At 42.4% G+C, this 27898-nt stretch overlaps 1 protein-coding gene across 1 annotated transcript in view; it reads right to left on the bottom strand.

The window, feature by feature from the left end:
* The window catches only part of CNGB3 (cyclic nucleotide gated channel subunit beta 3), a 107932-nt gene that overhangs the window by 54734 nt on the left and 25300 nt on the right, over nucleotides 1-27898 (bottom strand). The window contains exons 3-5 of the mRNA XM_060244331.1: nucleotides 7648-7799; nucleotides 2869-3054; nucleotides 895-1103 (exon numbers count right to left, since the gene is read on the bottom strand). Coding sequence (XP_060100314.1) covers nucleotides 895-1103; nucleotides 2869-3054; nucleotides 7648-7799 — 547 coding nt within the window. The remainder of the gene's footprint in view (nucleotides 1-894; nucleotides 1104-2868; nucleotides 3055-7647; nucleotides 7800-27898) is intronic.

Here is a 27898-nt window from a genome sequence, read left to right as displayed (position 1 = left end):
AGGGGTAGAATGGTGGTTTAAGGGGAGGAAACAAACCAAATGTATCCACTTCCAGTAACTGACAAGTGCCTTTGGCTGTTCAATAAAAATGACAATCTCTCATGTGCAAATTTTGATATTACAGCAAAATAGAGCTTGATTAAGAGCCCTGTGGCACAGAGTGGTAAACCTGCACTACTGCAGTTGGAGCCCTCTGCTCATGACCTGAGTTCGATCCCAGCCAAAGCTGGTTCAGGTAGCCGGCTCAAGGTTGACTCAGCCTTTCATCCTTCCGAGGTCGGTAAAATGAGTACCCAGCTTGCTGCGGGGAAAATGTAGATGACTGGGAAAGGCAATGGCAAACTACCCCGTAAAAAGTCTGCTATGAAAATGTTGTGAAAGCAATGTCACCTCAGAGTTGAAATCGACTGGTGCTTGCACAGGGGACTACCTTTACCTTTTTAGGGCTTGATTATGTGCTTCCCCAAAGCAGAAAGCCTTAAATCAAGCTCTGTGCCTGAGAGTTTGTGCTCATCACTGTCATCTGGTTGTAGTGACAGAATATGGTTATAATAATTATACTACTAGTGTATAATTCTTCAACAAAGAAAAAACAGATCTCTCCAACAGGGCATATAATCTAAATTTTGACACAAGGGGAGGCAAAGTAGTGAGGAGAAGAAGATGGAGGCAAAAGTATATGTGAAGAATACATGTTACTGTGCTTAGGGTTAGTTTCAGCAGGGGAATAATGTCTATGAGCCTGTGCCAAAGATTTCAGAGGAAAGGAGTTTTTCAAAGTGGGATTTGAAGACACAGAAAAGTGCAATTTCACATAAATGTAAATTTTAAAAAAGCATGTTTGAAATGACAGCATTAAATGTGTACTTTATCTCCTACTCATTCATTACTTACTATGATATCTCCACCTCTTACGAATTGTAATCGGGGCTGAAATATCAGCACATCACAGATGTAGCAGAGGTCACAGAGAACGTCCATAATGATCCAGTATATTATGTTGCTAGATGTTTGAACTGGGAACATGCAGCGCATTGGGATGAGCCAGCAGTTCCAGTTATAGGCAAGGGTAACCAAGAATAACCATGTAATATAGAAACGATCTGAAAAAAAAAAGTGCATCTCTCTTAAAACTTTTTGTTTGAAACTTGACAGTGCATTAACTAAGTTTGAGGTCCCCAGTCTTCTTGAACCTGACAGATTGTTAAAAAAGGGTAGTCGGGACCACCTCAAAAAAGGCTCTACCCTCCTCATGGTAGATAATCACAAAACATATTTCAGTTCTATAAAAAATATGTTCCATGCATCCTTCTGTGAAAGGAGCATCTATTTTAAACTATCCTTGCAGACCTCTTCCTCTCTCCTGAAGTACCTCCTGTCCCAAGGAGGCAAAGAATATCCAGGATCAGCTCTTTTCTTTGGGGAAGTATAGTGGTTAAGTGCAGGGACTCTAATCTGGGAGAATCAAGTTTGATTTCCCACTTCTCCCCATGCAGCTGCTAGGTGACCTTGGGCCAGCCACAGTTCTTGCAGAGCTATTCTCTAAAGAACAGTTCTTTGAGAGCTCTGTCAGCCCACCTACCTCACAGGGTGTTTGTTATGGGGAGGGGTGGGAAAGGAGATTGTGAACTGCTCTGAGACTCTGAGTGAAGGACTGGGTATAAATCCAATCTCTTCTTTTCTCTTTTTCCAGATAATTTTCATATGAAAGCCTGTGTCAGTGGCCAAGATGAGTGTGCACAGCTGTGATGTACCTACTTATGATTAACTCTACTTTGCTGGTTAGTCATCTGGTAGGCAATGACAACAAGCTCCCTGTTTTTTTCTGCCTGTTCAATATTGGCTGTAATGTAAAATGTAAATGTAAAAAATGTAATGTAAAACATATTGGCTGTAATGCTGGAGATATAAGCAATATATATTTGTTTAAAAAACGAACACATTGCTAATATGTATGCATTATATTGTTGCATAAAACCCCAGGCACATGTTACATGTATCCCTAGTTTGTTGTCAGGAGTTATGGCCAATCCCAAGATTTAAAAGTGAAATTAAAGGTAAAATATAGGCTGCAAAAGCTGAAAATTACTGGACTGAATTAATGTCTGGAATTACAGATGCTTTGTTTTAGTAATGAATTTAGTGAGCTACTCATACTAACATATAGAGATGGGCACAAACTTCTGATTCATGTCTGAACATGAATCTGCACAAACTGGGAGGATGGTTTGTGAACCAAACTGGTTGTATGGATTCATGACTCCTGCTTTCTGTTCCTCAACGTTTTTCATGGTGAGCAGAAAGCAGGGGTTTAAATAGCAATTAGCCATTTAAGCCACACTTTCAGGGAAAGCTGCAGACGGCAGAATGCAGTGCGTTAAATGGCTGAGAGCCATTTAAACCATTGCTTTCTCTCTCCATGGCTTTCTGTGGGGACCAAAAAGTAGTAGTTTAAATTTCTTGGAACTGAACCCAACAAAGCCTCTTTAAACAGCTGTTTCATAGCTATTTTTGCACCACACTCACTGCTCAGTCTGTTTTGGCAGCTTTTGCAGGGGGAAGAAAGCAGGAGTTTAAACCCCTGCTTTTTTTTTTTGCTCCCCATGAACCTTCATGATCTACCTTAAAAGTTCATGGAAGTTCATGGCTGAACTGCAGTTCATGAACCTCAGTTCACAAACTACAAATCAGCCAAAATTCATGACAAACAGAGATTCATGAGCTGGTTCATGCCCATATCTACCAACATACCTTTCCTGGCTTAATATTCTCTCTGAGGTTTTCACAGGCTCTATGAATCCTTGATAAGCCGTCAACAGTTCCATCCCATCTACAGCAGCTTTTCCTGTGAGGAAGCATTCTGCCTACCTGTCAATGGATCCATACTTTGTGGTAGCTTTGCTTTCTTCAGATATTCTTTAAAGGGTCGCCTCTTGAATTTACAACATAGCATGTCACAATAGTGCTCTTCCTCTGGTACAGCAGCTTCTTCCTTTTTCACCTCTTTCTTTTCTTCTTCTTTTGGTGGAGGAGGTGGGACTTCCTTTTTGGGTGCTGGCCAGGATTTCAAAGAGACATCCTTTAATATATATTTTCCATAATAAAGACCTCTGAAGCTACAGTAAACTATTTAACATCCACTCATTGGCGGCCTCTGTTAAGTGGGAGAAAAGTTTATATTTCAAAAGAGGGCTGACGGGGTGAAATCAACACTAATATGTGCATCTGCCTATAAAATGTGAAAAAAGACAGGTTAGCTCCAGATTAACATTCCCATAGGAACAAGGATTTTCACCCACAGAGGTAAATTTTTCTGTATTCTCCCTTCCCCAGTAGCTCAAAATGTCTCCTAATCCTGCTCCAAGGTATCGCCTGTCTTCCAAGAAAAGGATTTTGGGGAGCATTTTGGGTTGCCAGAGGAGGGGGGAATCAGGATCTGCAGGCAGAAATCTTGCATGTGTGGGACTGCCTTGTCTGGACCCAAGTCCTTTTGATTAATTATCTTCTTGGAACAACAAGTGTGGCCGTGGCACTTGCCCTGATGCAGTATTGTCAGCTTGATAACTAATGAGAGGCACCACACTGCAAAATGTCTATTCAATCCCATTTTAATTTCTAGCTATAGAACATCACCCTAAAAAGGCAAGGACTACAAATGAAATTGTCTAGATAGTATGGTGGGGTTTATGATTTAGTGAATTTCATTTCTAATTTAGAAAACAAGGGATATGATCCTAAAAATATTGTCCTGATATTAAGCCCATTGCATAAAATGGGACTTGCTTCTAAGCAGGCCTGCTAAGATTGCTTCCCAAACAACCTTTCCAAGTGTGTGTGTGTGTGTGTGTGTGTGTGTGTGAATGATTGCTTGCTTGCTCACCCTATTTTATTTCAAACCCAATAACAGCTATACAAAACCTACACATACGGATGCTTATTTTTAAATGTAGATTTTTTAAAATAGTAAACATTAAAGTGTTCCTACCATGAAAGTCATCTTACTTGTCATGGATGTTAACCAATAGGCACTATCCAGTGAGTGATCACAAGAGTCCAACCACAATGTACATACACTATGTTGGTGATGGTTGTGTTGCTTGGAATTAGTTCTGTATTTTCACAGATTTTGCTTGAAAGCACTACACAAATCTGTACCATCATTTTGGCCACAAAATATAGCAGGGGACACAACTTATTTTGTGTCCTGTCGGTGCTGTCAGATCTGCAATACCACTTCCACCTTCTTGAACAGCTATGGTCTGTACACAACTGATATACAACTTGGAAACATTGAGAGACTGGTTGTGGGAGTTGTGTAGACTGAAGGCTAAAGCTGATTTGGGAATAGATAAACAATCCATTGTGAATGAGGCTGAAGGATCAGGTTCATAGGTTAAGGATGCTCCCAGATCCATCACTACTACTAAATAACCAGATGGCAGAGATGGCCAGAAATGTTTTCCTCCTCCAGTTTAGGCTGTTTTTGCCATTTTAGGTATGTGTTCTACCAGGTCTGTGATGTAGAGTGAATATTATTTTCACATTGGTTTTCATTGATTTGGCTTATATGCTTGTTATTGTTGTTCATGCTATTTCTTTTATACTATGGATTTGTCATTTTTATCAGCTAATGCTTTTAGTGTTTGTTGATATTACTTGAAAGCCACCTTAAGTGTACCACCTTAAATGCCCTCCTTTTAAAGCAGATGGCAGAATATAAATTGCTTAAAGAAATGAAATATATTTCTCATAGTTGTCCTGAGGAATAAATTCATCTCAGCAAGGGAAACCAAAATTGCCAATCAAAGGAGAGGGAAAAGATTTTGTACTTGTGTAGAATTACATAGACGAAATAGTTAACGTCTGAAATTTCTGTCTTCTCTTGGCAAACATTAAAAAATGAACTTTCATTATCTTAATCGTGCTACTAAATTTGTCCAAGCTATTCAACTCAGCTCAGCAGAATTATAGATACCATTCCTAGTGAACTACAGAATATGTGGTCTATATACTTCCGATTGTCTTTGGTGCAGACTAAGAAATATAGGTCTATTTTATTAATTAAGAATAATGAATTGTTTTCAGGTGCTGCAGCTTCTTGAATTCTACTTGACAAAACTGTATTCTGTAGTGAAAATGAAAGGTAGCTTTTATGCCTGAATTTCACTCTGTTTCAAAGCAGATATTTCCTTCTTGGAGTCACATGTAAGCTTTTGACTACTCAGATACACTTTTGGTCCTCATTAATGCAGATGTTGAAAAATTGTTTAGGTATGAATAATATAGTTGCCTTAACACCAATAATCCCTTTAAACATTGTGTTTTGAAGAGTGTTCTGAGGAACCACATCTCTTTTACTTAGACTAGTAATGGCAAAATAGCTTCCATGAATTTCCCAGCCAGGCTACCACTGGTGAGTGGTGACTGCTGGATGCAATGTAGGTGCTTTATCAGTTCATGCTGTACAACAGTGTGATCCATCAGGTCTGTGAATTAGGTGGATCATGAGAAAGAGGGCAGGAAGGGTTGCATTGATGCTTAGTTCTTGTGGCCCTTTCTTACACTCCCAGGAAAATGCTGATTGGCAGTTTGGGGTCAGTTAGCAATGTTTCTCCAGGCCAGTTTGGCAAGGGATCCTGGAGGGTCTTGCCATCTTCAAGGTATGGAGCAGGGGTCACTGGGGATGTATATGTGTGGGGAAGGTATTTATGAATTTCCTGCATTGTGCAGGGGGTTGGACTAGATGGCCCTTGAGATCCCTTCCTCTATATGGAACAAAAGGGAGCAATACAGTAATGTTATCAAATTCAAAGCTGCCTACACTATAATAACAGGTATTTAAGGCCTGGACATTCCAACAGGCATGAACTGAAGAGCTCCAGACCTTTGGATCTTATCTTGGAGCTAGTTAGAGGAGAGTTAAGACCTGCTTAGTACTCAGACGTCATTCCCTCCATTTTCTGTTTTCTTTTCTTGTCTTTTTTTGTCTGCATTTTTAACCACTTTGTATCTCCATTGGGAAGAAGAGCAAGATATAAATAACTATGAATACTCAGTGCCTGAAATTATCTACTCAATATGTCAGGTTTCTTTGCTTTGACAAGTTTAACAGTTTGGTGGCTGACAAGTTGTGTATGCCTAACCTTAAATAGCCAAGTTCTTAGATTATTATTTTGGAAATAATGAATGACTGCAAAAAAATGTGGTTTGAGGATCTGATTTGCAATAATGGTTTTCCACAATCATTATAAACACATCTAAAAAGAGTTCCCTAAAAGTGGAAAGTATGAAAAACTTTGTGTTAGGTAATCCTAGCTGGGGAATTAAGAATTCAAAAACAATCAAAAGTCTTCTGCCTAGAGATGCTGAAGCTGTGGTCGATTTATGATGATCTTATTTTCTTAATGTCAGTGGACTGGAGTCCAAAAAATTAGGTTAAAGGCAATACAGATCAGACTGTAAATTAGCACGTTCAACATTGTGGACAATTAGACAACTTCAACCTGTAATCAGCCTGGCCAAATACAACCTGTGTGTGTCATCTATTTTGGACTGTAAGGACAAAATAGGTAGCTCCTGATCTAGGCTTCCCAATTCCCAGGTCCCAGGTCCCAGCGGGGGATCCTCCCATTTTAAAGGCTTCCCCCCACCCGCAGCCAGCTGGCCAGCGGGGGGAAGCCACACCCCAACAGCTACTAGTACCTCTAGAGCTCCCACAGGTTAAGAAACCTGCAAACAGGTCCCATTTTAAAATGCCTCTTTGTGTGTGTGTGCCCCTTTAAATTTGAGCAGGAAGTACATGGGGAAGGGTAGAAGCAGACCCTCCCTTTGTTTTGCCTTTCTTTCACTGTGTGTGTGTGTGTGAGAGAGAGAGAGAGAGAGAGAGAGAGCAGCTTGGCCCCTGTAATTGTTGTGGAGGAACCAGACCCAGTGGGTGAGTGAGAGAGAGTACTTTTCAGAAGTCTTTGTAGGGGAGACAGTAATAGTGTGTGTCTGCCTCTGTGCTTGTTTGTCATTGTTTTCAGAGTCTTTGTATAGGAGCCTGTTATGGGATAGAGGGAAACTCCACCTTTCTCTTGTTTGCCTGTGTTAGGCTGAAGAACAGTAGTTCCTGTGAATAAAGTCCCAGTGAGACCACAAAAATGTCAGCTTGCAAACTCTGTGCATTTTGGCTGCTTTTTGTGTGTTTACACTTTCATTTACTAGAATTGCAGCTATTGGGGGATGAGGAAATGATGACTATTCAAGTGAACTGCACTGCTGAATTTTTATGCATTTATTTTGAAAATGGGAAAGTCTGGCTCTGCCTCAAAGTCTCCTGGCTGCACCCCCGAAGTCTCCTGGCTCCACCCCCAAAGTCCCCAGATATTTTCTGAATTAGACTTGGCAACCCTATCCTGATCACCTGATTGGTCACAGTGAGTTTGGCTTAATAGAGTTTCAGGTTATGAAGCCTTGATCTCTATGACCAGGTTCTCAGAACTGACAATTTCACAAAGAGTGAATAAAATTGGCAGCCATATAGTTTAAACCAATCTCTTGCTTCCAATGCTAGTTTATTGTTTTGAAACATTTTAGATGTGTATATGACAGTTCAGTTTTCATCTTAACTTTTATAAGAACATATATGGAACTCAGTGCACTTACAAGCTGTTGGACTGACTTCAGGTGAGGAGAGGACTGGATCTTTAAGCCTTTCTTTGTATGCAGCTGTCCTTTCTCGAATTTTTTTGAGAACATCTTGTAGATGGACTTGAGCATATGCATTTAAGGGGGTTCCTGGTGACTTTTTCTCAGTGCTGTTAAAGAAAGAAAAAAGGATCAGAGTTAAAAACTTTGAAATGTAACAGGGCCCTAACTTTGAGCTATTGGTCAAAACAGTGGTCCTAATGTATATCTCTACAATTTTATAGTTGCCATCATCCAGGTTGGGCCTGGAGATCTGGAATTATCAACCAATTTCCAGACTACAGAGATCAGCTCCTGTGGAGAAAATGGCTGCTTTTGAGGGAAGGGTATATAGTGTTATGTCAAGCTGAGGTCCCTCCTCTGGATCTACCCCCAAATATCCAGGAATTTCCCAACCTGGACAGTCTATAAACCACAAGTTGAACCCAGTCCACCAGCAACATATCCTGAGAGATCCAGCATATCCTGCTGTTTTGCATAGTTTGGTCTTCAGGCAGACAGCTCAAAGTTCTTTAAGTTCCTGGAAGTTATGGTGAGTTGCAATAGTTGCAAAATCATGTGGAACTTTAATAGTTGCCCAGAATAGAAAGTTTCAACAAGTGCAGCTTTTCTTACTTCTGAAGTATAAGCAAAATCAATTAGCGTTTCAGTTTACCCACACCTATTAAAACTTTCAGTTTACCCACACCTTCAGAGGATGATAGAAGACAGGAGGGCCTGGAGTGACTTTGTCCTTGGGGTCGCAAAGAGTTGGACTCGACTGTGTGACTGAATAATAACATTAAAAGTACAGGAGCCCAGTGCATTTGGTCATTCTACACAGGTCAGTTACAAGAGGTCACTGGTTTTCAAAACAGGTATTTCAAACTTCTTTCAAGGACACAAACTATTTTAGTTTGTATTTTTTAGCCCATATATCATGAGATGGCATAGAACTCAATAGGTCTCAGATACAATAATTACAATGAAAAGACATTGACAAAAGTTGAAATTGATTGTGGGTTTATCTAAAACCCAGGCTGAAAATTACAGCAGTAATCCAGCTGCTGCATCACAAGCCAGAGTATCATAATGCTTGGGAAGGGAAAGAAGACCATGAAGGTAGTCCTAAGGCAGGCAGTAGCATAGCTGCAAAGCACAAAGATGGGTCCCCAAAGATGGATAAGTAAGGAGTAGGGGTGTGCATTCGGTTCAGCCAAATCGAAGAAACCTCCGAATCACCCCTGATTCGTATACTTCCGAATCCAATTAGAAGCCATTATATGGCTCCCCGTATATGGCTCCCCATATACTTCCGAATCAATATTCGGAAGTATACGGAAGTCCATAGAAAAGGCGGGAAAGGAGCTTCTGCAGCCTCAGGGGAGCTGCTTGCCTCCTTTTCTGCCTTTGGAAGCCTTTTCCCACCTCTCCCATAGCCTCCCTGGGGTCAGGGAGGGAGGGGGAGAGGAGCCCCAGCAGCCAATCCAAAGCATGCATTTGCAAAATGCATTGCAAATGCATGCTTTGCAGGGCTGTTGGGTAGCTGATGGCTGGGCTAATCCCCCAGCCATCAGCAACATTGTTGTTCTTTTGTTCTTTTTGTTTACTTGGGTATCCAAGTAAACAGTGTTCTCTGGCCAATCACAGAGCAGTGGTATTTTTTAAAACTGCTCTGTGTAGGTCCAGAGAACCTTTTTATGGAGTCTGCCTGGCTGGACTCCATTCCATTGCTGCTGTGTTCGTGTTGGTGTGTGAAAGAGATTGTGCTGCGCTGGCCCTTGGCCTCAGCTGCTGCTGCTCTCTCTCAGCCTTGCCTGACCTGCCTGAAGAAGAGAAGACATCTAAGGTAAGACAGTCTTGGGGTTCTTGTTTTTATTTTAGTTAGTAAAAGGACTTTTTAAGACTCAGAGTCCCTTTACTTATCCAGATTTGGGTGGGTGGGTACTGGGTAGCTTATTTGGGGTTAGGGTTAGGGGGTTCTGCTGGCAGTGGGGGCCTGGGTTGGGGGTGGGGGGTTGCCAATTTGCCTATATCTTACTTTAGTGAGAGGACTTTTAAAAGTGGTGTCCTTTTACTTTTCCTGATTTGGGTGGCTTGGATTTCTTGGGGTTAGGGTGAAGGTTTTTTTTGTGGGGGGGGAGGGGTTGGTATAGTTCCTGTATTGTTAAAAGTCAAGTTTTTTACTGATTTAAAAGGATTCTGTGTTTGATTCGTTGCTGCTGTGTTGTGCTGCTGTTGTTCCTTTTCTCTTCTGGTTCTTGCGGGGGGGGGGGGCCTGTTTGGCCGAATTTTCATTGTTAATTTTCATTTCATTGTTTTATAACAGTTGAGTTTGTTGGCCTTTTCTCAGTGATTTGGATCTTTTGCTGTTGGTTTTGCGTCGTGTCCTGTTGTCCCTTTTCCTGGTTCTGTTTTTTTTTTGGGGGGGGGGGTGTGGTGTTGTTGGCTGATTTGGCCTGAGGTTTTTTATTGTTAAAAAGGTCACTTTTTAAACAGTTGAGTTCTTGGCCTTTTCTCAGTGATCTGTTTGGATCTGTCCACCGCTTCTGTTGTTTGAGAGTTGTGTTGTTTGGGGCAGGGCTGGAGAGCTGGCATCTGTAGATTGCGTGTTCTGTAGAGACCCAGAACCAGCATGCTTGTTGTGCATGGCCAGCTCTCCCCACATTGTTTGGGGCAGGGCTGGAGAGCTGGCATCTGGGTTTGCTGCAGCCAGGTCTGCAGAGCAGACCTTGAGCAGATTGTGTTTTGTATGGCAATGACGTTGGCAACTAAGTTTATATTGGTTCCAGGCCAGCAGGGCTCATAGAGTAGATAGATGGATGTAGTGCATTTGGCTACCATAGAGATTCTCTGGTGTGAAGTTAGGTTTGGCTTTGGGTGCCCCAGGAATTGGACCCCCTGGCCCAATCTTTTTGGGACTTGGGGGTTTTGTAGGGGGGAGTCCCTTGCAGGATCCCTGCAGTTTTGGGGGCTCTTTCTCAAACCCCCTGCCCTCCAGTAGCCTCTAATTATGCCCTATGTTGCCATTGATTTCACTGGCCCATAGGGTATAATTTGGGATAGGGGCACCCTCTTTGAGTTCCCCTGGAATGGGACCCCCTGGCCTAATTTTTTGGGACTTGTGGTGTTTGTAGGGGAAAGTCCCCTGCAAATTTGGGGCTTTCCCTCAAACCCCCTCCCTTCCAGGTGGCTTCCAATATACCCTATTCTGGCATTAATTTCACCATAGGGTATAATGGGGTTGTATATTCGGAAATAGTTGTACATCTGTCGTATATATGGCTATTCCAAGTACTGGTGTTCGGAAATATACAGTATTCTGAATATTTTGGTCCTGTATATTTCTGAATCCAATTATTTCCGATTTTTTTTTTTTACACACCCCTAGTAAGGAGCAGACAGGAGGAATAACAGCAAGTACTAGCTCCCTATGGCAATGGCCCCTTTTGGTGTAGAGGTGTCGCTGACAGAAAGAGCTTTTTCAGGCTTCAACAAAGGAAGTCAACAGTCAGTGTTGCCAAAAGGGGCATAAAAGGCCCAGAAGTAGGAAGAAGTAGCGGACTTGACAGTTGTGAAGCAGAGCAGCCTGCCAAGTCAGAGGATTTTGGGCTTAACTTAGTGGAAAGGTACTGTGGTCTGAGTAGGTTTGCCGGTTTTGTGTTAGAAAATACCTGAAGATTTTGAAGGGTGGATCTGGGGAGGGTGAGGTTTGGGGAGGGGAGGGGCCTCAGCATGGTACAATGCCATAGAGTCCACCCTTCAAAGCAGCTGTTTTCTCCAGGGGAGCTGATCTCTGCCAGCTGGAGATCAGTTGTAAAAGCAGGAGATCTCCAGGCCTCACCTGGAGGCTAGCAAAAACACCAAACTGTGGAATAATAACAAATGAACTTAAATAAAGAATTTTAAACACTGCATATTGTAATTTCTACTTCTTCAAGTGCATAAATAATTTAAAGTGCCAATGGTTATACAAAACCTCCAATACATATGTTCATCCTATATTTTCAAACATTCAAAAGTCTGTCCCGAGGGATTTCCAAAAACACTTCCTATGCATTCAGGTGTCAAAACGTCAAGTCCTTGCCTCCATGGATTGACTTAAAGTGCCTGTGCTGGTATTGTCGAACAGGAGATGCTATTAGCGGTTTGTAGAATTTCAATTTCAAAGTAACTCCTATTGATTTTTCTTATATGTTAGATACTTTTCAATTATGTTCAAAGATTACTTCCATATTTAACACTGGTCATGGTTAGCGTCTGACGGAAACTCCAACATATAAAACCATTTACTTTATCAAAGAGGTATCCTGTATACACCACCATTCAAATGACCAAGGTCTTACAGTACTCTTCATGGAGAAGTATCTCCCCATTTGGAGGCTGGCAACCCTAGGTCTGAGGCAGTAGCTAACGGGGAAAGCACCATGCCTGAAAGCTGACCTATACTCTGGGCTGAAGTAGGAGAAAGTGATTATTGACTGACTGACTGCCTGCCTGCCTGGCTAGACTGTGGCTATTAAGATTATAAATTAGCTGTTGTAAGTGACTGGATCAATTAAAGCAGTATCTTGGCAATTCCCTATTATTGGATGGTCCCCACTAAAGTGGGGGAAGGATGGGATACCACAATGAGGTAATGGCTTTTGGCCAGCTTGACAGACACATTTAAAACCCCAGACAGGAAAAGCAAAGCCCTAGATGTTTCTTATACCAAAGGCCTACAAAACAAAATGTTTTTACCTAACACCTAAAACTGAATACATTAGATACAGAGAGGTGCTTTAACTGAGAAAGTGCTAGTTATCAACCTCAAGGTGAATGGTGGTGTTCTAGTGGAGTCACAACTGACCTCCAGGCTGCATATCATTTTTCAGTGGGAAATGGTGTACTGTTAAGTCTAGGGCAAGTGGCAGAGGTGGATAGGATTGCCAGTTTTGACTCAAGAAATACCTGAGGATTTTGGAGGTGGACCCAGGGGTTGTTTTGTAGAAAAATAGCTCATCCAGGGATTGTTATGCAGCTGCACCTACTATTCAGTGGACAAGGTGCGAAGGAGGAGGTGGAACTCTCAGAAAGATTCAGGAGCTGCACTCTTGTGAGCTCCCACTGAATCCGAGGTCTGGGTGAAGCCAGGAGCAAGGGTGTGACAAGCACAATTGAACTCCAAAGGGAGTTCTGGCCATCACATTTAAAGGGACTGTGTGCCTTCCCTCCATTTGGAAATAATGGATAGGGGCACCTTCTTTGGGGGCTCATAAAATTGGAGTCCCTGGTCCAAACTTTTTGAAACCTGGGTGAGGAAATTCACCAAATGCTATTCTGAAAATTTGGTGCCTTTACCTCAAAAAAACAGCCCCCTTAGCCCTAGATACCCACAGATCAATTCTTCATTATACCTTATGGGAACCACCCTCCATAGGGTATAATGGAGTGCCCAGTAGACATTTCCCCCCTGCCCCTAATTTCTGATAACTCTGAAGTTCTTGGAGGGCCTTCAAGCTAGGGGGATCCCCTGTCTGCAATTGAGGTGAATGGTCTAGGACAACACTTCTTTTATCTTATAGTGTGGATATAAGGAGAAACACTGATTGTTGCTTATAAAGGCACTAAAGGCCAGAGATTGGTTTGTGATTGAGACAAGGATGGGATTGCTGTCAGCTTGCACCCTCCTTTGAGTCTTAATGGATTTTTATTCTTAATTATTAGAAAAATTTGAAGACAATTTTGCAAGGTGTTTGTATATTGAGCAGAATATAATAACTGTCAGTTAGGCTCAAACAGTTGGTACGAGTGGTATGAAGTAGGGAATAAGTGGTATAAAGTAGCCTTAAAGTGGTATAAGATAACCCACAAATAGTATAAAGTCAGAAAAAAAGCAGCAAAGGGGAATGATACAAAGGAAATTTAAATTGAAAAATTGAAAAAATTGAAAAAATTTCCTCACAGGAAAGGGAGAAGTTGGAGAAGCTGACTAGGATGTGATATCACAGGATTGCTGATCTCCGTCTCATCCCCCAAGCCCATAATCTTGAGGCATTGTCTTTAATGTCCTGGTCCAGGATTATACCAAACTCCTTGCAAGGCACCTTTCCTGAAGGAGACACATAGAGAAGAGCTTCTGTTCCCTGTATGGTTACTTGCTGCATAGGGCCTAGGTAGATAAATAGAAGCAGTGCTTTCATGTATGTGTGTTTTTAAAAAAGGTTCTGATTCTCATATTTAGAATTATGTCAATTCCCCCATGAGGACTGGGGAGATAGATACCTCACTGGCACTCAGTACTGGTGAATGCCACCCCCTCCCCCCTAAAAAAAAAATACCCTGATACACAAATGTGTTTTATGTGTAATAGTGGCTGAATTGGAAGCACCACTTGCTGTAGGCTTCCCAACCCCCTCGCCCTGGCGGGGGACCCCTGAATTAGCAGCCTCCTCCCCCGCTCTCCAAAAATCTGGAACAGCGCCAATTTTGGTGCCACTCTCTCAAACAGAGACACTCTTTCCCTGCCTGCCCCCCTTGCAGGCTTCAGGCTCCTCCCTTCCTCCGGGTCACAAAGACCTGCCCACCACTGGCCTGCTATTTGCTCCAGTCTGGCCTCCCTTTGCGAGGTGCACACTGGGACTCATAGTCCTTGTGTCCTCTCTGGCTGCCGGGCGGCGTCTCCTCGGGGACTATGTTTCCTGGTGTGTCCCGCGCGGCTCCTTCCATGGCTGGGCAGCTGTGTGTGGTGGCCGAATGGCAGTACAGGGCCAGCAGAGGCGATGCCGATGAGGGGAGCCAGGCCATAGCCAGAGAGCGGAGGCGAGGCAGCTGCCGGCATGTTCGGGCGGTCGCGCAGCTGGTGCAGCAACCTCGACAACCTCAAGTGAGTCTCCCAGGCGGGGGAGGCGGGAGGAAGGGAGTCCTAACACGGGTTCGGGACAGGGCACGTGGCCTTGATCTTGGCTCTACCCCTAATGTCTCCTGGCCCCACCCCCAAAGTCTCCTGGCTGCACCCCCAAAGTCCCCAGATATTTCTTGAATTGGACTTGGCAGCCCTAACTTGCTGGAAGAGGCAGCCTGACAGGAAGCAGAAGATTTGGCCTGGGCCTATTTATAGTGATACAGCAGTTTTTGTGAGTGTTTAAGTTATACAATTACCTTTGGTTTGGAACTTATATTGTGGCTCAATGGCTTGACATAACAACACTTTTCCAGCAACTGACAGATGCTGCGTGACACTTGGGGAATGCCTCTGATGAGGTAAAACACAACCTTTCTGTAAAAATTATTTTCCCCACTGTGAAATGGACTAGTGAATTACAGTTTGTTTATACTGAGTCAGTACATTAAACTGTGCTGAGCCTGCACTGAAGTGGGTCTCTCTTCTGACCCCCCACCCCCAAATTCACTCAGAATGTGAAAGGAAATCCGCTGAGGCATAAGTGAAACAGGGCTGAAAACAGCTGCAAATGAGAGCCTGTATTTAATATTTTGAAAGCATGTTAATGCATTTTAAGACTACATAGAGAATAGACTTAAGACACAAATATATGGTTTGTAAATATATGATCAGTTGGATTCAGTTTGAACAGTCAAACATTGTACATTATGTATATATAAACAATCTCTAGGGTCTGCAGACCGGTGTGCAATATGAGTAGGGCATTAGTGATCAGTTGAAAAAAATAGTTCTGCTTTTTGTTTAAAGAAAAAACATTGCTTTATTATGATGCTTTTAATAAAGGAACCAGTATTCACTATTTCAGGAGTGTTATTTGTCTGAGATTAATCTGCCCGAGAGGGTATGTCAAGGGTCTGCTCTGCTTGTTTGTGCTTCCCACTGATAGCTCAGATAACTTTTCACCACTATTTCTCTCCCTGTATCTACATATCTATATAACCACAATGCACTGTCTATTCCCAGATATCACATTTCCACCAGTCTGCCCTCTCCTGATCTCAGTACAATCCAGAAGTCTGGGAAGAGAAAGTAACTTCAGAAAAAGGAAAAGGAAAGATCCCCTGTGCAAGCACCAGTCATTTCCGGCTCTGGGGTGACTTTGCTTTCACAACATTTTCACGGCAGACTTTTTATGGGGTGGTTTGCCATTGCCTTCCCCAGTCATCTACACTTCCCCCCCCCCAGTAAGCTGGGTACTCATTTTACCGACCTCGGAAGGATGGAAGGCTGAGTCAACCTGGAGCCGGCTACCTGAAAACCCAGCTTCCACTGGGGATCAAACTCTGGTCGTGAGCAGAGTTTTGGATTGCAGTACTGCAGCTTTAACACTCTGTGCCGCGTGAGAAGAGTGGAACTTCAGAACACACCTCTAAATTTTGCCAGCCATTGGCTAGCAATCAGTAGAAAAAGAAGGAAGCAGGGATGGAGGGAATGACATCGCACTGACGGCACATCGCTTCCTGAAGATATCTGTAAGTGACATTGTTGTCAAAGTGCTCTAAGGTTCAGACCAAACTCTTTGCTAAAAACAATCATCCTAGCAATTCCACTTACATCACACTTTTCCTGAGCCACTACAGTGAGAAAGTGCTTGTCTGCTCCACTCAAGTGGTACAGCAAAAGTTGTGTCAAGCACCCCAAAGGTCCCTCTGTAGTCCATGAACATTTTCAGATATAAATAATTCAAACATGAACCGGTTTCTCCCATCAACTATTTTTAAACCTTTTCCCTTATTCCAATGCCTTAGCAAAATACTTCAATGCACCTGTTACTGTAAGTGGTGAATTTGAAATACAGAAATTTCTCCCAAGTGTCTAACTGATATCTCATGTTGCCTGTTTTTGGAAATAGAGGGGGAGACTGAATAGAGTTTTGCCAGTGGAGATGAGAAAAACCTACAACTTGGCCTGGGGAAATATCCCATGGTATTCTTAATTCTCCTCAAGAGTGGCTCCTCTCTAGGAAAAATCGGGGTGCAAATATTCTAACAGGTGAGATCCAGGGTCAAGATCTTCACAGTCCTTTCAGATGATCACTGGGAAAAAACTGATATTTGCTTAACAACTTATTTTATTTACATTCATAGAGAATAAAGAACCTTTACATGGCTTAAATTATGTCTTATGTTAGCGTGCCCTGGCAAATGCTTTGGGACTGACTGGACCAAGTAATAAGGTCAGTTTCTCCTCCCTCACGTTTTGGGAACTGGGACTCAAATTATGTGCCCACTTTTTTTCTGCTCATTTTCAGTGCCAAGGAATAATTTTATGTTAAAGCAAAATATTATGATGGATATTTTGGCTATTGTTCAAATGTAAACAAGCATTGTATTGTACATGTTGCTAGTGTGATTGTTCAATTGTAATACATTGAGATTATCCAACAGCGAGTGCCAAAGGCCCCTTTAATGAGTCATGTAAGAGATTCAGTGTGTTTTGGGGCTATCCCAATAAATGTTTGTGTAAGATATTGTATAATCCATAATCTTTCCAACAGAAATGTGAGAATTCTGAGGTCAAGAAGTTTTAGAATAAGGGCGTATTCCATAGCACAAACACTGTCACAGTTTGGCAGAGAAGGTGTCTCCTTGGGAGGTGGAATAATAGGGGACCACTCTTATAACTAATAATTACATCATTCTTTGCCTACTGGGTTGTTGACTTCTGCTGTGCTCTCTCACACTCTTCTGTTTCTTTTCCTTGCCTATCCCTTTCCGGTTTTGTTATCTCATCTTTTAATAAGATGCATATGTTGATGCACTCATCCTTTTATTAAGGAGTAATATTTTAATGGAGCACAGTGGAACAGTAAAAAAGCTCCTTGATTTTTTAAAAAGAAAGCTCTCTAACCTATAGTTTCTATTCTGCTATTTGAAGCACCACTGAATGATGCTCAGGATGGTACCAGGTTATACTATCCCACTGTTTTGCCCTGAAAACCCCCTTTTTTTATTTGGTACGTCCCTCATGAGCCTAGCTTTATTTTTGTCATTTTATGTTTCCTTGAGGATAAATATCTTTCAACATTCTTCTTATAATAAATAAGATGTCATATAAAAATTGTATGATTTTAATTTATGCTGTTTTAACTGTTTATAACTTATAAGATATGTTTTAGATTTTGCTTTTGTGATCCTCCCTGAGCCCACTTGAGGAGAGGGCAGAATGTAAATTGAAATAAATAACCAAGGAAGCAAGTTAGAAACTAGTGAGCAAAGGGAAAAGGCTTAACTTAACAAATGCAAAAAGGAATGAAAACAGGCACTGCTGAACAACCCTGCACTTTACATAAGAGTTTCCTGGGTATCTGCAGTTCCTGATAATGTATTTTATGTAATATTTGGAGACTTGTTTGCACATAGGCATTCTGTGCAAGGTACACAATATTTTGATGGATGAGGCATTCATTTTACCAGGCATACATGCAAACAAGTTGGGTGTACCCCATTACCTTGGCTGATATAGATGGTGTGTGTTCATATTTGTTTGTCCATCTCCTCTTTAAATGTTAGAGGGAAGACATGGCTGACATGCTATGAAGATACAGGAAGCCTGCTAAGTGAGAGGGCCCATACATGGTTAACCTGAACGACTGCCTGCTCTTATATAAGCAAGCTTACCTGAGAGTAGGCAGTCCTTTAGGTACCGTCTTAGTTAAAAATGTGTGGGCCATCTTGTCAAGAGGCACTCCATCTTTGTTCCTCTTGCCATATGTATCCAAATTATGCAATGCTAACGCTTGTGCTTTGCTATGCTGGCTTTGAAGCTGCTTATCTGGAGGGAGGGTGGCATGTCTGGGAATTGGCTAGTTACTACGCAATCAAGGTCACGAACTGGAGGAGATGTAACCAAAGGGGTGATATCAAGCACCTGGGATGATGAGAGAATAATAGGGAACCCGCGCAAAATCCCCGCTTTAGCTTGGCGCGCTTGGCTTGAATTATAACAGTCAGGGCAAGTGTTTATTAGAGCAAGGAACTGGTGGGAGACCCAGTTCCGACAATGCCTGTATCTGCCTATGATGCTGGAATAAAGGTCTTGAACTATACTTGTCTGTTCCTTGCCTCTGGGTCTGACACACCTCACTTATGGAAATGGCAGGGGAGGAGGAGGAGAAGATGAAGAGAAAGAGGAGTCTCAGAGCAGCTTACAATTTTCTTTCCCTTCCCCTTCCCACAACAGACACTCTGTGAGGTAGGTGGGGCTGAGAGAGCTCTGTCAGGACTGCTCTTGAGAGTAGAGCTCTGAGAGAACTGTGGCTTGCCCAAGGTAATCCAGCAGCTGCATGTGGAGGAGTGGGGAATGAAATCCAGTTCTCCCATATAAGAGACGATGCACTTAGCCCTTGAACTTGTCCATGTGGCACCAAAGAGGTGGAACCAGTTGAACATGTACTGTCTTATTGTTGCTTGTATCAGGAAGTTCAGTCAAAAATAATTTCCTCTCTTTTTAAGAATTATCCAGGTTGTTCTGATGTTGACATTTTAAAGAAGATTTTAATAGGTGCTAACAAGCAGGTCACTATCAGCAGCCTGTAGAATTCGTCATGAAATTTTATGTATTGATTTCAAATTTTAGAGACTCCTACCATTGGTAATTGGTCTGACCAATTTTATTTCCAAATGATTTCACTATATAGCTTTTTCTACTGACTTGTACTGGTCATTGGCCAAATACATAAATTGATTGACTCCCTATTCCAGTCATCTTTGAAGGGCCTGAAGACAGGAGGCCAGCCTCACTGCTTCTACAACCTCTTCCTCCTCCTAGATGGATGTATGTGAAATTGGCTAAGAATAGCCTAGGAAATCTTGCATAGTCCTGGGGAGCAGATGCCGTCCCCCTTGGGACTAGAGTTGCCAACTCCAAGTTGGGAAATTCCTGTAGATATAGAGGTGGAGTCCAGGGAGGGGATAGGGTTGCCAATCCCCAGGTGGGGGCAGAGGATCTCCCGGTTTGAAGGCCCTCCCCCCACTTCAGGGTCGTCAGAAAGCTGGGGGAGGGGAGGGAAATGTCTGCTGGGAACTCTATTATTCCCTATGGAGATTTATTCCCATAGAAAATCATGGAGAGTTGATCCGCGGGTATCTGGGGCTCTGGGGGCTGTTTTTTGGGGTAGAGGTGCCAAATTTTCAGTATAGCATCTAGTGCCTCTACCCAAAATACCCCCCAAGTTTCAAAAACATTGGACCAGGGGTCCAATTCTATGAGCCCCAAAGGAAGGTGCCCTTTCCTTCATTATTTCCTATGGAAGGAAGAAATTGAAAAGGTGTGTGATTCCTTTAAATGTGATGGCCAGAACTCCCTTTGGAGTTCAATTATGCTTGTCACAGCCTTGATCTTGGCTCCACCCCTAATTTCTCCTGGCTCCACCCCCAAAGTCCCCAGATATTTCTTGAATTGGACTTGGCAACCCTAGGAGGGGAGGAATCTTGGCAGGCTAAGTTCACCTTCCAAAGTATCCATTTTCTCCAGGGAACTGATCTCTGTGGTCTGTGGTTCAGTTTTAATTCTGTAAGAATTACAGAATTGTCAAGTCACTGCCAGAGTTGCCAAGTCACTGTGTATTGTGGGAGACTTCCCACTGGCATGAATAATTTTTTTAAAAAAATCACTGTTGGTGAAAAAATAAAGGTGGTCAGATCTCTCTGGGCATTGCCAAAAACACTATGGTTTTCCCCAGAACTGATATCACACTGTAATGCTAATGGTGGGCTGCTCCTTGTCTCCATCTGACTCCCACTGGTGCCAGCTATTGGCTGGCAATCTTACCTGTGATAGACACAGGAAGGCTGTGATGAGCTGAGGGGAGGGCAACAGCAGTTCTGCCTTGAGTCTCAGCAAGAAAGGTGGACTGTTAGCAAGGAAATAAAAATAAGCAAGCAGTGTACATATAGGTTACTTCAGATGGTGTGTCTGGTGAGTATTAAGTGGAGCATCCTGATAAAAACATAGTGGAAGAAAAATTAAATCTTGACTTTATGTTCTTGGGATGGTGGCCGAAGTATTTGAATCAGGAGGAGCCTGCTTTTGGCTTGATTGTTGGCTTGAATGCAGGCCTACCAAGTGTTGATAGTATCCCCTTTTGGATGCATCATGGAATTAATGTTGTATCTTGAAACTTGTTTAATGCTTCAGCAGGTACTCTGAATTTAGATGGATGCAGCTTTCATTTTATTAGGCAATTCCTCTGTGCTATAATTAATGTAAGCACAGTGATTAATAGCATAATTAATTGTGGGCTTAGTAGCTGCGATTATGTGCCTAAACAACAATATCATGGCTACTCGTCAGCATGAATAGATTGCGGGCAGGCTAAAGTAAACTATCCATCACGTTTATCCCATTACATAAACTGAACCCATCTCCCACTAATTTTAATGTATTTTTCTCCTAATGGCAAACAATATGTATGTTACATGTTAAAAGGTAAATTAGTTGAATGGGAAATCTTCTGAGATATAAATACCTTCCTTTTGACCCAGGCTTAATACAATATAGTTATTAACAGACATTCTCACATTTTGACATATTACTGTTTTATTGCTTTTGCATGCTCATGCTACTCAGATCAAAGGTTTGCTCAATTTGTTAATTTTACTATTCTGTCATTGAATCTTAAATTTGTACAATTTTACATTCTAAACCACTCCCTACCAGATAATTTTACTATTCTGTCATTGGATCTTAAATTTGTACCATTTTTGCATTCTGAGCCACTGCCTACCAGCTATGTGTGGCTTTGCTCACTGTACTGGATTCCTCATCTGATGAAGTATGCTTAGAGAGCACACAAAAGCTTACATTCTAAATAAAACTAAGTTGGTCTTAAAGGTGCAACTTGACTCCTATTTTCTTCTACTACTTCAGGTCAACACGGCTGACTACTTGGATCCATCCGTTACCACTTAGCCCTTTGTTTTACTTTCAAACCATTATCTAACCAAAAGAAATCCTCTAGTACAGGTTTGCACAACATCTGTTCTAGAAAGCTGAATGTGGCTTACCATATATTTGCCAACCATTTGATTTTGCAATCCCAAGGCCTTTTCACATGTCCTCAGCATGAACAATGAATGTACTGGGTGAATAACAATTACACACTCCATCCAGAACCCAGAGAACCTGTTAGGTGTACATGAATCCCTCTTTCTGCCTAGTTAAGAACCATGTTTTTCACAGCTTTCCCAATTACACAGCAAGAGCACTTATATTTATTATTTATCATACTTATTTTTAGTATTTACTTCATAGAATAATAGTTGGAAGGAACCTCCAAGGTCATCAAGTCTAACCCCTTGCACAATGCAGGAAACTCACAAATGCCCCCCAAACATCCCCAGTGACCCCTTCTCCATGCCCAGAAGATGGCAAAACTCTCCAGCATCCCTGGCCAAACTAGCTTGGAGATGCTGACTGACCCCAAAGTGGTGATCAGTATTTCCCTGGGTGTATGACAAAAGGGCCATGAGAACTAAGCACTGACTCAACCCTTCCTGCCCTCCCTCTCTAATTCACAGAATCAGGCAATAAAAAGACCACTGAGTGTAATAATATTTCCAAATTTGATTATACGTATATTCAATTCAGTTCTCAAATTCATATACCAGTTCACAGAATCAGCATTGCTGTCAGATGGCCGTCGAGCCTCCAAGGAAGCAGAGCCCACCACCTCCCGAGGAAACCTGTTCTACTGACAACTGCTCTGTTAGGAAGCTCTTTTTAGTGTTTAGACATAATGTTTAGGAAATTTTTCCTAATGTTTAATTTCAACCCTATTCAATTCGGCTTTTCCTCCCAAATTGGGCTCAGGGTGGGTCACAACACAAGGGTCATGTAACCATTTTAGTTTAGCTGGAAACTCTTTTGATTCAATTTCAACTTTATTTATTCAATTTCTATCCTGCCCTCCCTGTCAAAGTGGGCTCAGGGTAGGTCACAACACAAGGGGTCATATAACCATTTTAAAAAACTAAAATTACATTAATTAAAACTAATAGTACAAAAAACACTTAGATGGCATCATATTATCCTGGGTCTGCTTTAAGTTTTAGTAAAACAGACTGATCAGTGTGATTTCAGGATTGTGTCAATAGTTAAGAGGCAGCTTGAGCAGGAGTGGCCAATCATATTAGATGTTCTCTATGTATGTATGCAGGGCTTTTTTTTTTTTTTAGCAGGAATGCACAGGAACACAGTTCCAGCTGGCTTGGCCAGGGCTCCAGCTCAAAAAAAGGCCTCCAGCAGACAGATGGCACTAGGCAGCCATGCTTTTCAACATTGTGCACTCTGTCCTATCTGCTGCCTCCAGCCTCCAATGGGTTGCAATTAGAGTAAGAGGTTCAGAGACGCCCACGAGTGCCCCCTCCTGGTAGAAGCTGGGCCTGCCACTGCCTGCTCCACTGCACATGGCTTTCTCTCTCTGGCTGTGTTAGGGAGGGGGGCAAAACAAGGTCCCTCACTGAGCTGTGTGAGAACACACATCAATGAAATGCAGCTGATGGCACTGTACTGTTCTGTGTCAAAATGCAGAAAGTAACCTACTGAACGGGTAACATCACTTCTGGTGACATCAGGGTTTGTGGCCTAATAAGCAAATATGACCCTGCTGGACTTTTTCTACAAAAGAGCCCTGTACATATGTTTTGTATGCATGCTCTCAATTCCAAGGAATGCACATAAGTCAGGAGCAGAACTAGTTGCCACCAGCCTGCACTTCTCCCCTTTACTTGAATATACTTTGGACATGTGAAAAAGTTGGTGAAAAACTGGTTTACCAACCACTGGCTGATTACCTCTATGGTGATAGACTATATTTTACTGTACTAGAAGAAAATAACAAAACACAACTTCAGCCTTAATAATATTCCTTTACTTGAACAACTTCTCATGCAGATACCCTTCCTGATCTTCAAAAAATTCCTCAGGGATATGGGAGATTCAAGGGATCTCCAGGCCCCACTTGGAGGTTGGCAACCCTGGACAGAACTGGGTGGTAGAGAATAGGCTGGATCCCTGCTTGATTCCCCTAAGATCACAAGTGTAACATTTGTTGCCAATTGGAATACCAACACATTGCAACTAAGCTGTTTGTTACAAGCTCTTTTGTCATAATGGGAAACATTATAGTTATCAGGAACAAGGTGACTAGAGCCCATTAGAGTTGGCAGAGTCACAGGGATCAGTCTGGTCAGACCATGTGTTGCCCGGTGGCCTAGGCAGAACAGGGTCAGCCAGAGCCAGTGAAGGTGAGCTGTGGCTGCTGCCATAGTCACAGCAGCAGTATGGCTGGAACAGGTGAGCCCTCTGGCAATGAACCTAGCAGAAGGAGAGATAGGTGTAGCTGTGTGGTTGCCAGGGCTGAAGTGCTTCCTGGGGAAGATGGGGCAAAAGTGTTTAGGCCCAGGCAACTGTGTAAGTATGCCTGTCAGCCAGGCACATCTCAGGTGGCTCCCAGGGTGAAAACTTGGAAACAGTGCTGCCCCTTTTCCCGGCTGATCAGCAGTTCCTCTTTCCTTGGCCCTTTTCCACAGCCATTTTAGCATTTCCTGTCTACTCCTCCTTTCTGTAAACTAAGGGATGCTGCAGGCTCTTTCAGCTATCAACAAACCTTAATCTACCCAGAATATTAATGTCTTTCACAAAACTGCTCACTAATATACCAGTGCTGAGGAAAATAAGCAAGCCACACCAATATATTGAAATACAATAATGTTTTATTTATAGACCTATGTGTTCTTATTATAGATTTAAAATGGAATTCATTACATGAGCTTAATAGAGCTCATTGGGTTATGTAGGTACAGTTCAGAAGCTCACACATGATAACAAATCATGCATTGCTGTAGTAAATAAGTCTGAGGATGCCCTGGACTTCTAGTGCCTTCCCTTCCTTCCTCTTCCTGTGTGTGGCTGAATAATGAAATACTTGTTTTTGTGGCAAACAGTATTTGTGCACAGCTGAACCACAAACTATGATTTACACTCTTGCTTCTGAGGATTCCATGCTCTGGTTTAATCTTTGAGATGAAAGCAAGCTATTGTTGGAGGGAGGGGCAGTGGCTCAGTGGAAGAGCCTCTACTTTGCATGTAGAAAGTCCCTGGTTCAATCCCAGGCAGTAGATGATGCAAAAGACTTCTGTCCAAAACATTAGCAACCCGCTGCCAGTCTGAGTAGGCAAAACTGACCTTGATGGTCTGATTCAGTATTAGCAGCTTAAAGTGTGTTCATGTGCTGCATTTACCATTCTAGTCTTTGAGTAGGACATAATGACAAATTATAGCTTGCCAAAATAACAGAATCTTTTAATTACCTAGCTGTACATGAGGGAATGGGGAATGTAAGCCTAAGGAACCCACTAGCTTGTTCATGTATCAACAAGCCCTTATTTGCCCAGGATATCAATCATTTTTTCACAAACCACTGACTAACCGACCAGGGCTGAGAAAGCTTTTCATTCTAGTGAGTATGATGCTTTGTTCCCCAAGGACGAAATAAAGAGTCAGACACAGAGTACTGGTATAAAATTGGGCCACTTTATTCAGTATTCTAATAAACAGCAAGGGTACTGAAGAGGGACCCCTGAACAATTATGAACACCCCAATAATAATAATAATAATAATTGAAAATATGGTTTTGCCTTTAACAGCAAAGAGAATGTCTGATGCAATATTTGAAGAGCTGTAATTGTTAGAAAAGCAGGCAGCTCAAATGGGTGTGTACTGATAAAGAGGCCCTCTGGAGAAGCTTCTTGCCGAAAGTTGATAAGAACCCAGGCAGGCCTTCAGTGAGCGTGAGTCACAGATGTATATTGGTGGCAGACACTCCTTTAAGGAAGATCCTTGTTGAATAAAGATAAGCAGACATTGGAGAACTAGCAGGGAGAAGGGGAGGGGGGAAGTGAATCAGATAATGTGTAAGGGGGCAGGCTGCAGACTCCTTTTTGCTTAAAGCTGATGGTTTGAGAGGGGTCCAGGGTTCATTATTTTGGGGAGCCTAGATGCTCAAATGAACCTGCTTTGATGTCAAAGTAAAATACCTCGTTTCAAACTAAGCAATGTCTTGTTATTTTTCTGCTATAGTACCCCACCAGCGGCCTGGCCAGGGCTAGGGGTCACTGCGACCGCTCCCCTGCTATTAATGGGCAAGAGACCCAGCTCCCCAGCCGGAGCTGAGTGTTACTCAGCTCCCTCCAGGCAGGCCCAGCAGGGAGGCACGCACCAGAGGGCCCAAACCCAGATGCACGTCTCGCCAGAAAGGCACCCTCTAGCTGAGCCTCCCGGACAGTCTGCATTCTCCAAACCCGGGTCTTCAAACCCGAAGGCTGATCATGCCAGACCCCAAATTCCCCAAAAGGGGGATGCTTCACAGTCCTCCCCTAGCCGCATAGTGCCCTAAACCCCAAAAACCTGCCACTAAAGTGACCGCCTATTTAACAGTGCCTCCCGATAGCCAAATCCTCAATCCACTGCATTGCTATGTAGGGTAGGCAAAAAACGCACCCCATCCACTGCCAATCAGCCAAGGTGTAAAAAATTCCTACCCGGCTCCCCCAAGGAGGCAACCAGCAAATTGCTCACATAACATGCAAGGCGGGCGGGAGGGCCGATCGTTTGCCAAGACGAAGGAGCCGACGAGGAGTGCAGATCTGACAGACTGTCAGATCCCGCCTTTTTCTCTGCATGCTGAAACGGGCACCCCCTGACTCTTCCCATCCAGGAAAGCAAACTCTGCTCATGCAGCCTAGCAGCTACGCTGCAGTCTGCAAGCATAAGAGTATGATGAGACTAATTGTGCACATTTTGAACCTATAGTTTTAAATGACTTCTGCACACCTGTGGGGCTGTGAGGACAGCAGATGTTTTTAATCTGTAGCATACTGACTCTGGAGAGAGAGGTAGCAAGAGGGAAAGCCTCAAACCTTAAGCATAGAATTTCAGAACAGAAGCATAGTCCTATTAAGTTCAATGGGGCTCACCACCAGGTAATGCTGCTTATGTTGCAAGTCTGAGAACATGTATTTTGTGTTTGGCCTTGCATATTTCTCAGTAAACATGCATGGAATTTGCAGTGCAGATTACGGAAATTTTGTAAACACAAATATCTTGCAGCAGTGAATACTTATCACATTTTTAAAGATTTCATTTACTTGTTCATATTTAGCATGCATAGATTTGCAGCCAGTGTGTGTCCCTAGCTGTTTCCAGGCAGTACAAGATTGACCTTAAAAGCCAACTTTGCAATATTTGCTTATTTATTTGGGATACTTCTATGCTGCCACTTTAGAGTCCTGCTTGGGGAGTCTTATGATGAAAACAATGTTACAATATTAAAAGCAAGCCATTATTGAATGGGTATTGAATTGTGTGATCTATTCCTTAGGGTTCCAGAGAGCTCCCAGTCATCACAGAGTTTCTCATCTTACATAACAAGCACCACATTTTACCCTAACTTTTGTGCTATCTGTCAGAGAAATTCATTTAAAACTGATATCAGGATTCCTGCTGATTTCCTACTAAAAAGACTTCCACGCCCGATGGCCAGAGAGATATTTAATTTACTTCAGTTTGTTGGCCTTCTCTCTGTTCTATTCTTATATAGAGTTAACTTTTCATATGTGTTTTAGGAGATAATATGAATGCTCCTAACATGAAATGCTGTAAAAAAATCCATAAAAGTTGTTTTCATTTCACAGAAGTCTATTTCATTTCCTCCTGTTCTTTCTCCAAGGAACTAAGGATGGTGTACATTATTCTCTGCTTCTCTGTTGTATCCTCACAACAACCTTGTGAAGTAGGTTATGCTGAAAGGGAAAGCTTGTAACTGGATAATGAGTCTGATTCTGAATTCCTATTCTGTACAAAATGGAAAATTAATGCATAAAATGCTTTCCCCTTAACACAGTCAGTAAATGCTAAGGATTATTGTATTGTTAGAGATAATACGGTGGTGGGATGGGATTTTGCAGCTGGTTTGTAGAAAATAATGTCTGACTACCAAGTCCAGCCACAATTTGTGGACCTTTAATGTTAATCTTTCCTCTGGTCTTCCTGTACTCATGCCCAACTTGTCAATTACCTTTTCAGGGATTCACTGCCACCATTACACATAAAGATTCAAATGTCAGGGGTGAAATTGTGGTGAGCAGAGATCCTTATTAGAATGAGCTACAGTAGAGAAGCAGAAACCTTTGTGGTTGACTTTTCTGTTCCTTCTTTTTAAAGTACATGATTAGACCTTTTTTGAAAGCATAACATTTACTGCATTGTGGAGAATATGATAC

The sequence above is a fragment of the Heteronotia binoei genome, chromosome 7 (assembly GCF_032191835.1).
Source record: "Heteronotia binoei isolate CCM8104 ecotype False Entrance Well chromosome 7, APGP_CSIRO_Hbin_v1, whole genome shotgun sequence".
Classification (NCBI taxonomy): domain Eukaryota; kingdom Metazoa; phylum Chordata; class Lepidosauria; order Squamata; family Gekkonidae; genus Heteronotia; species Heteronotia binoei.
Note: the sequence above shows the minus strand (reverse complement) of the source record. Positions and strands in the feature narration are given on the sequence as shown.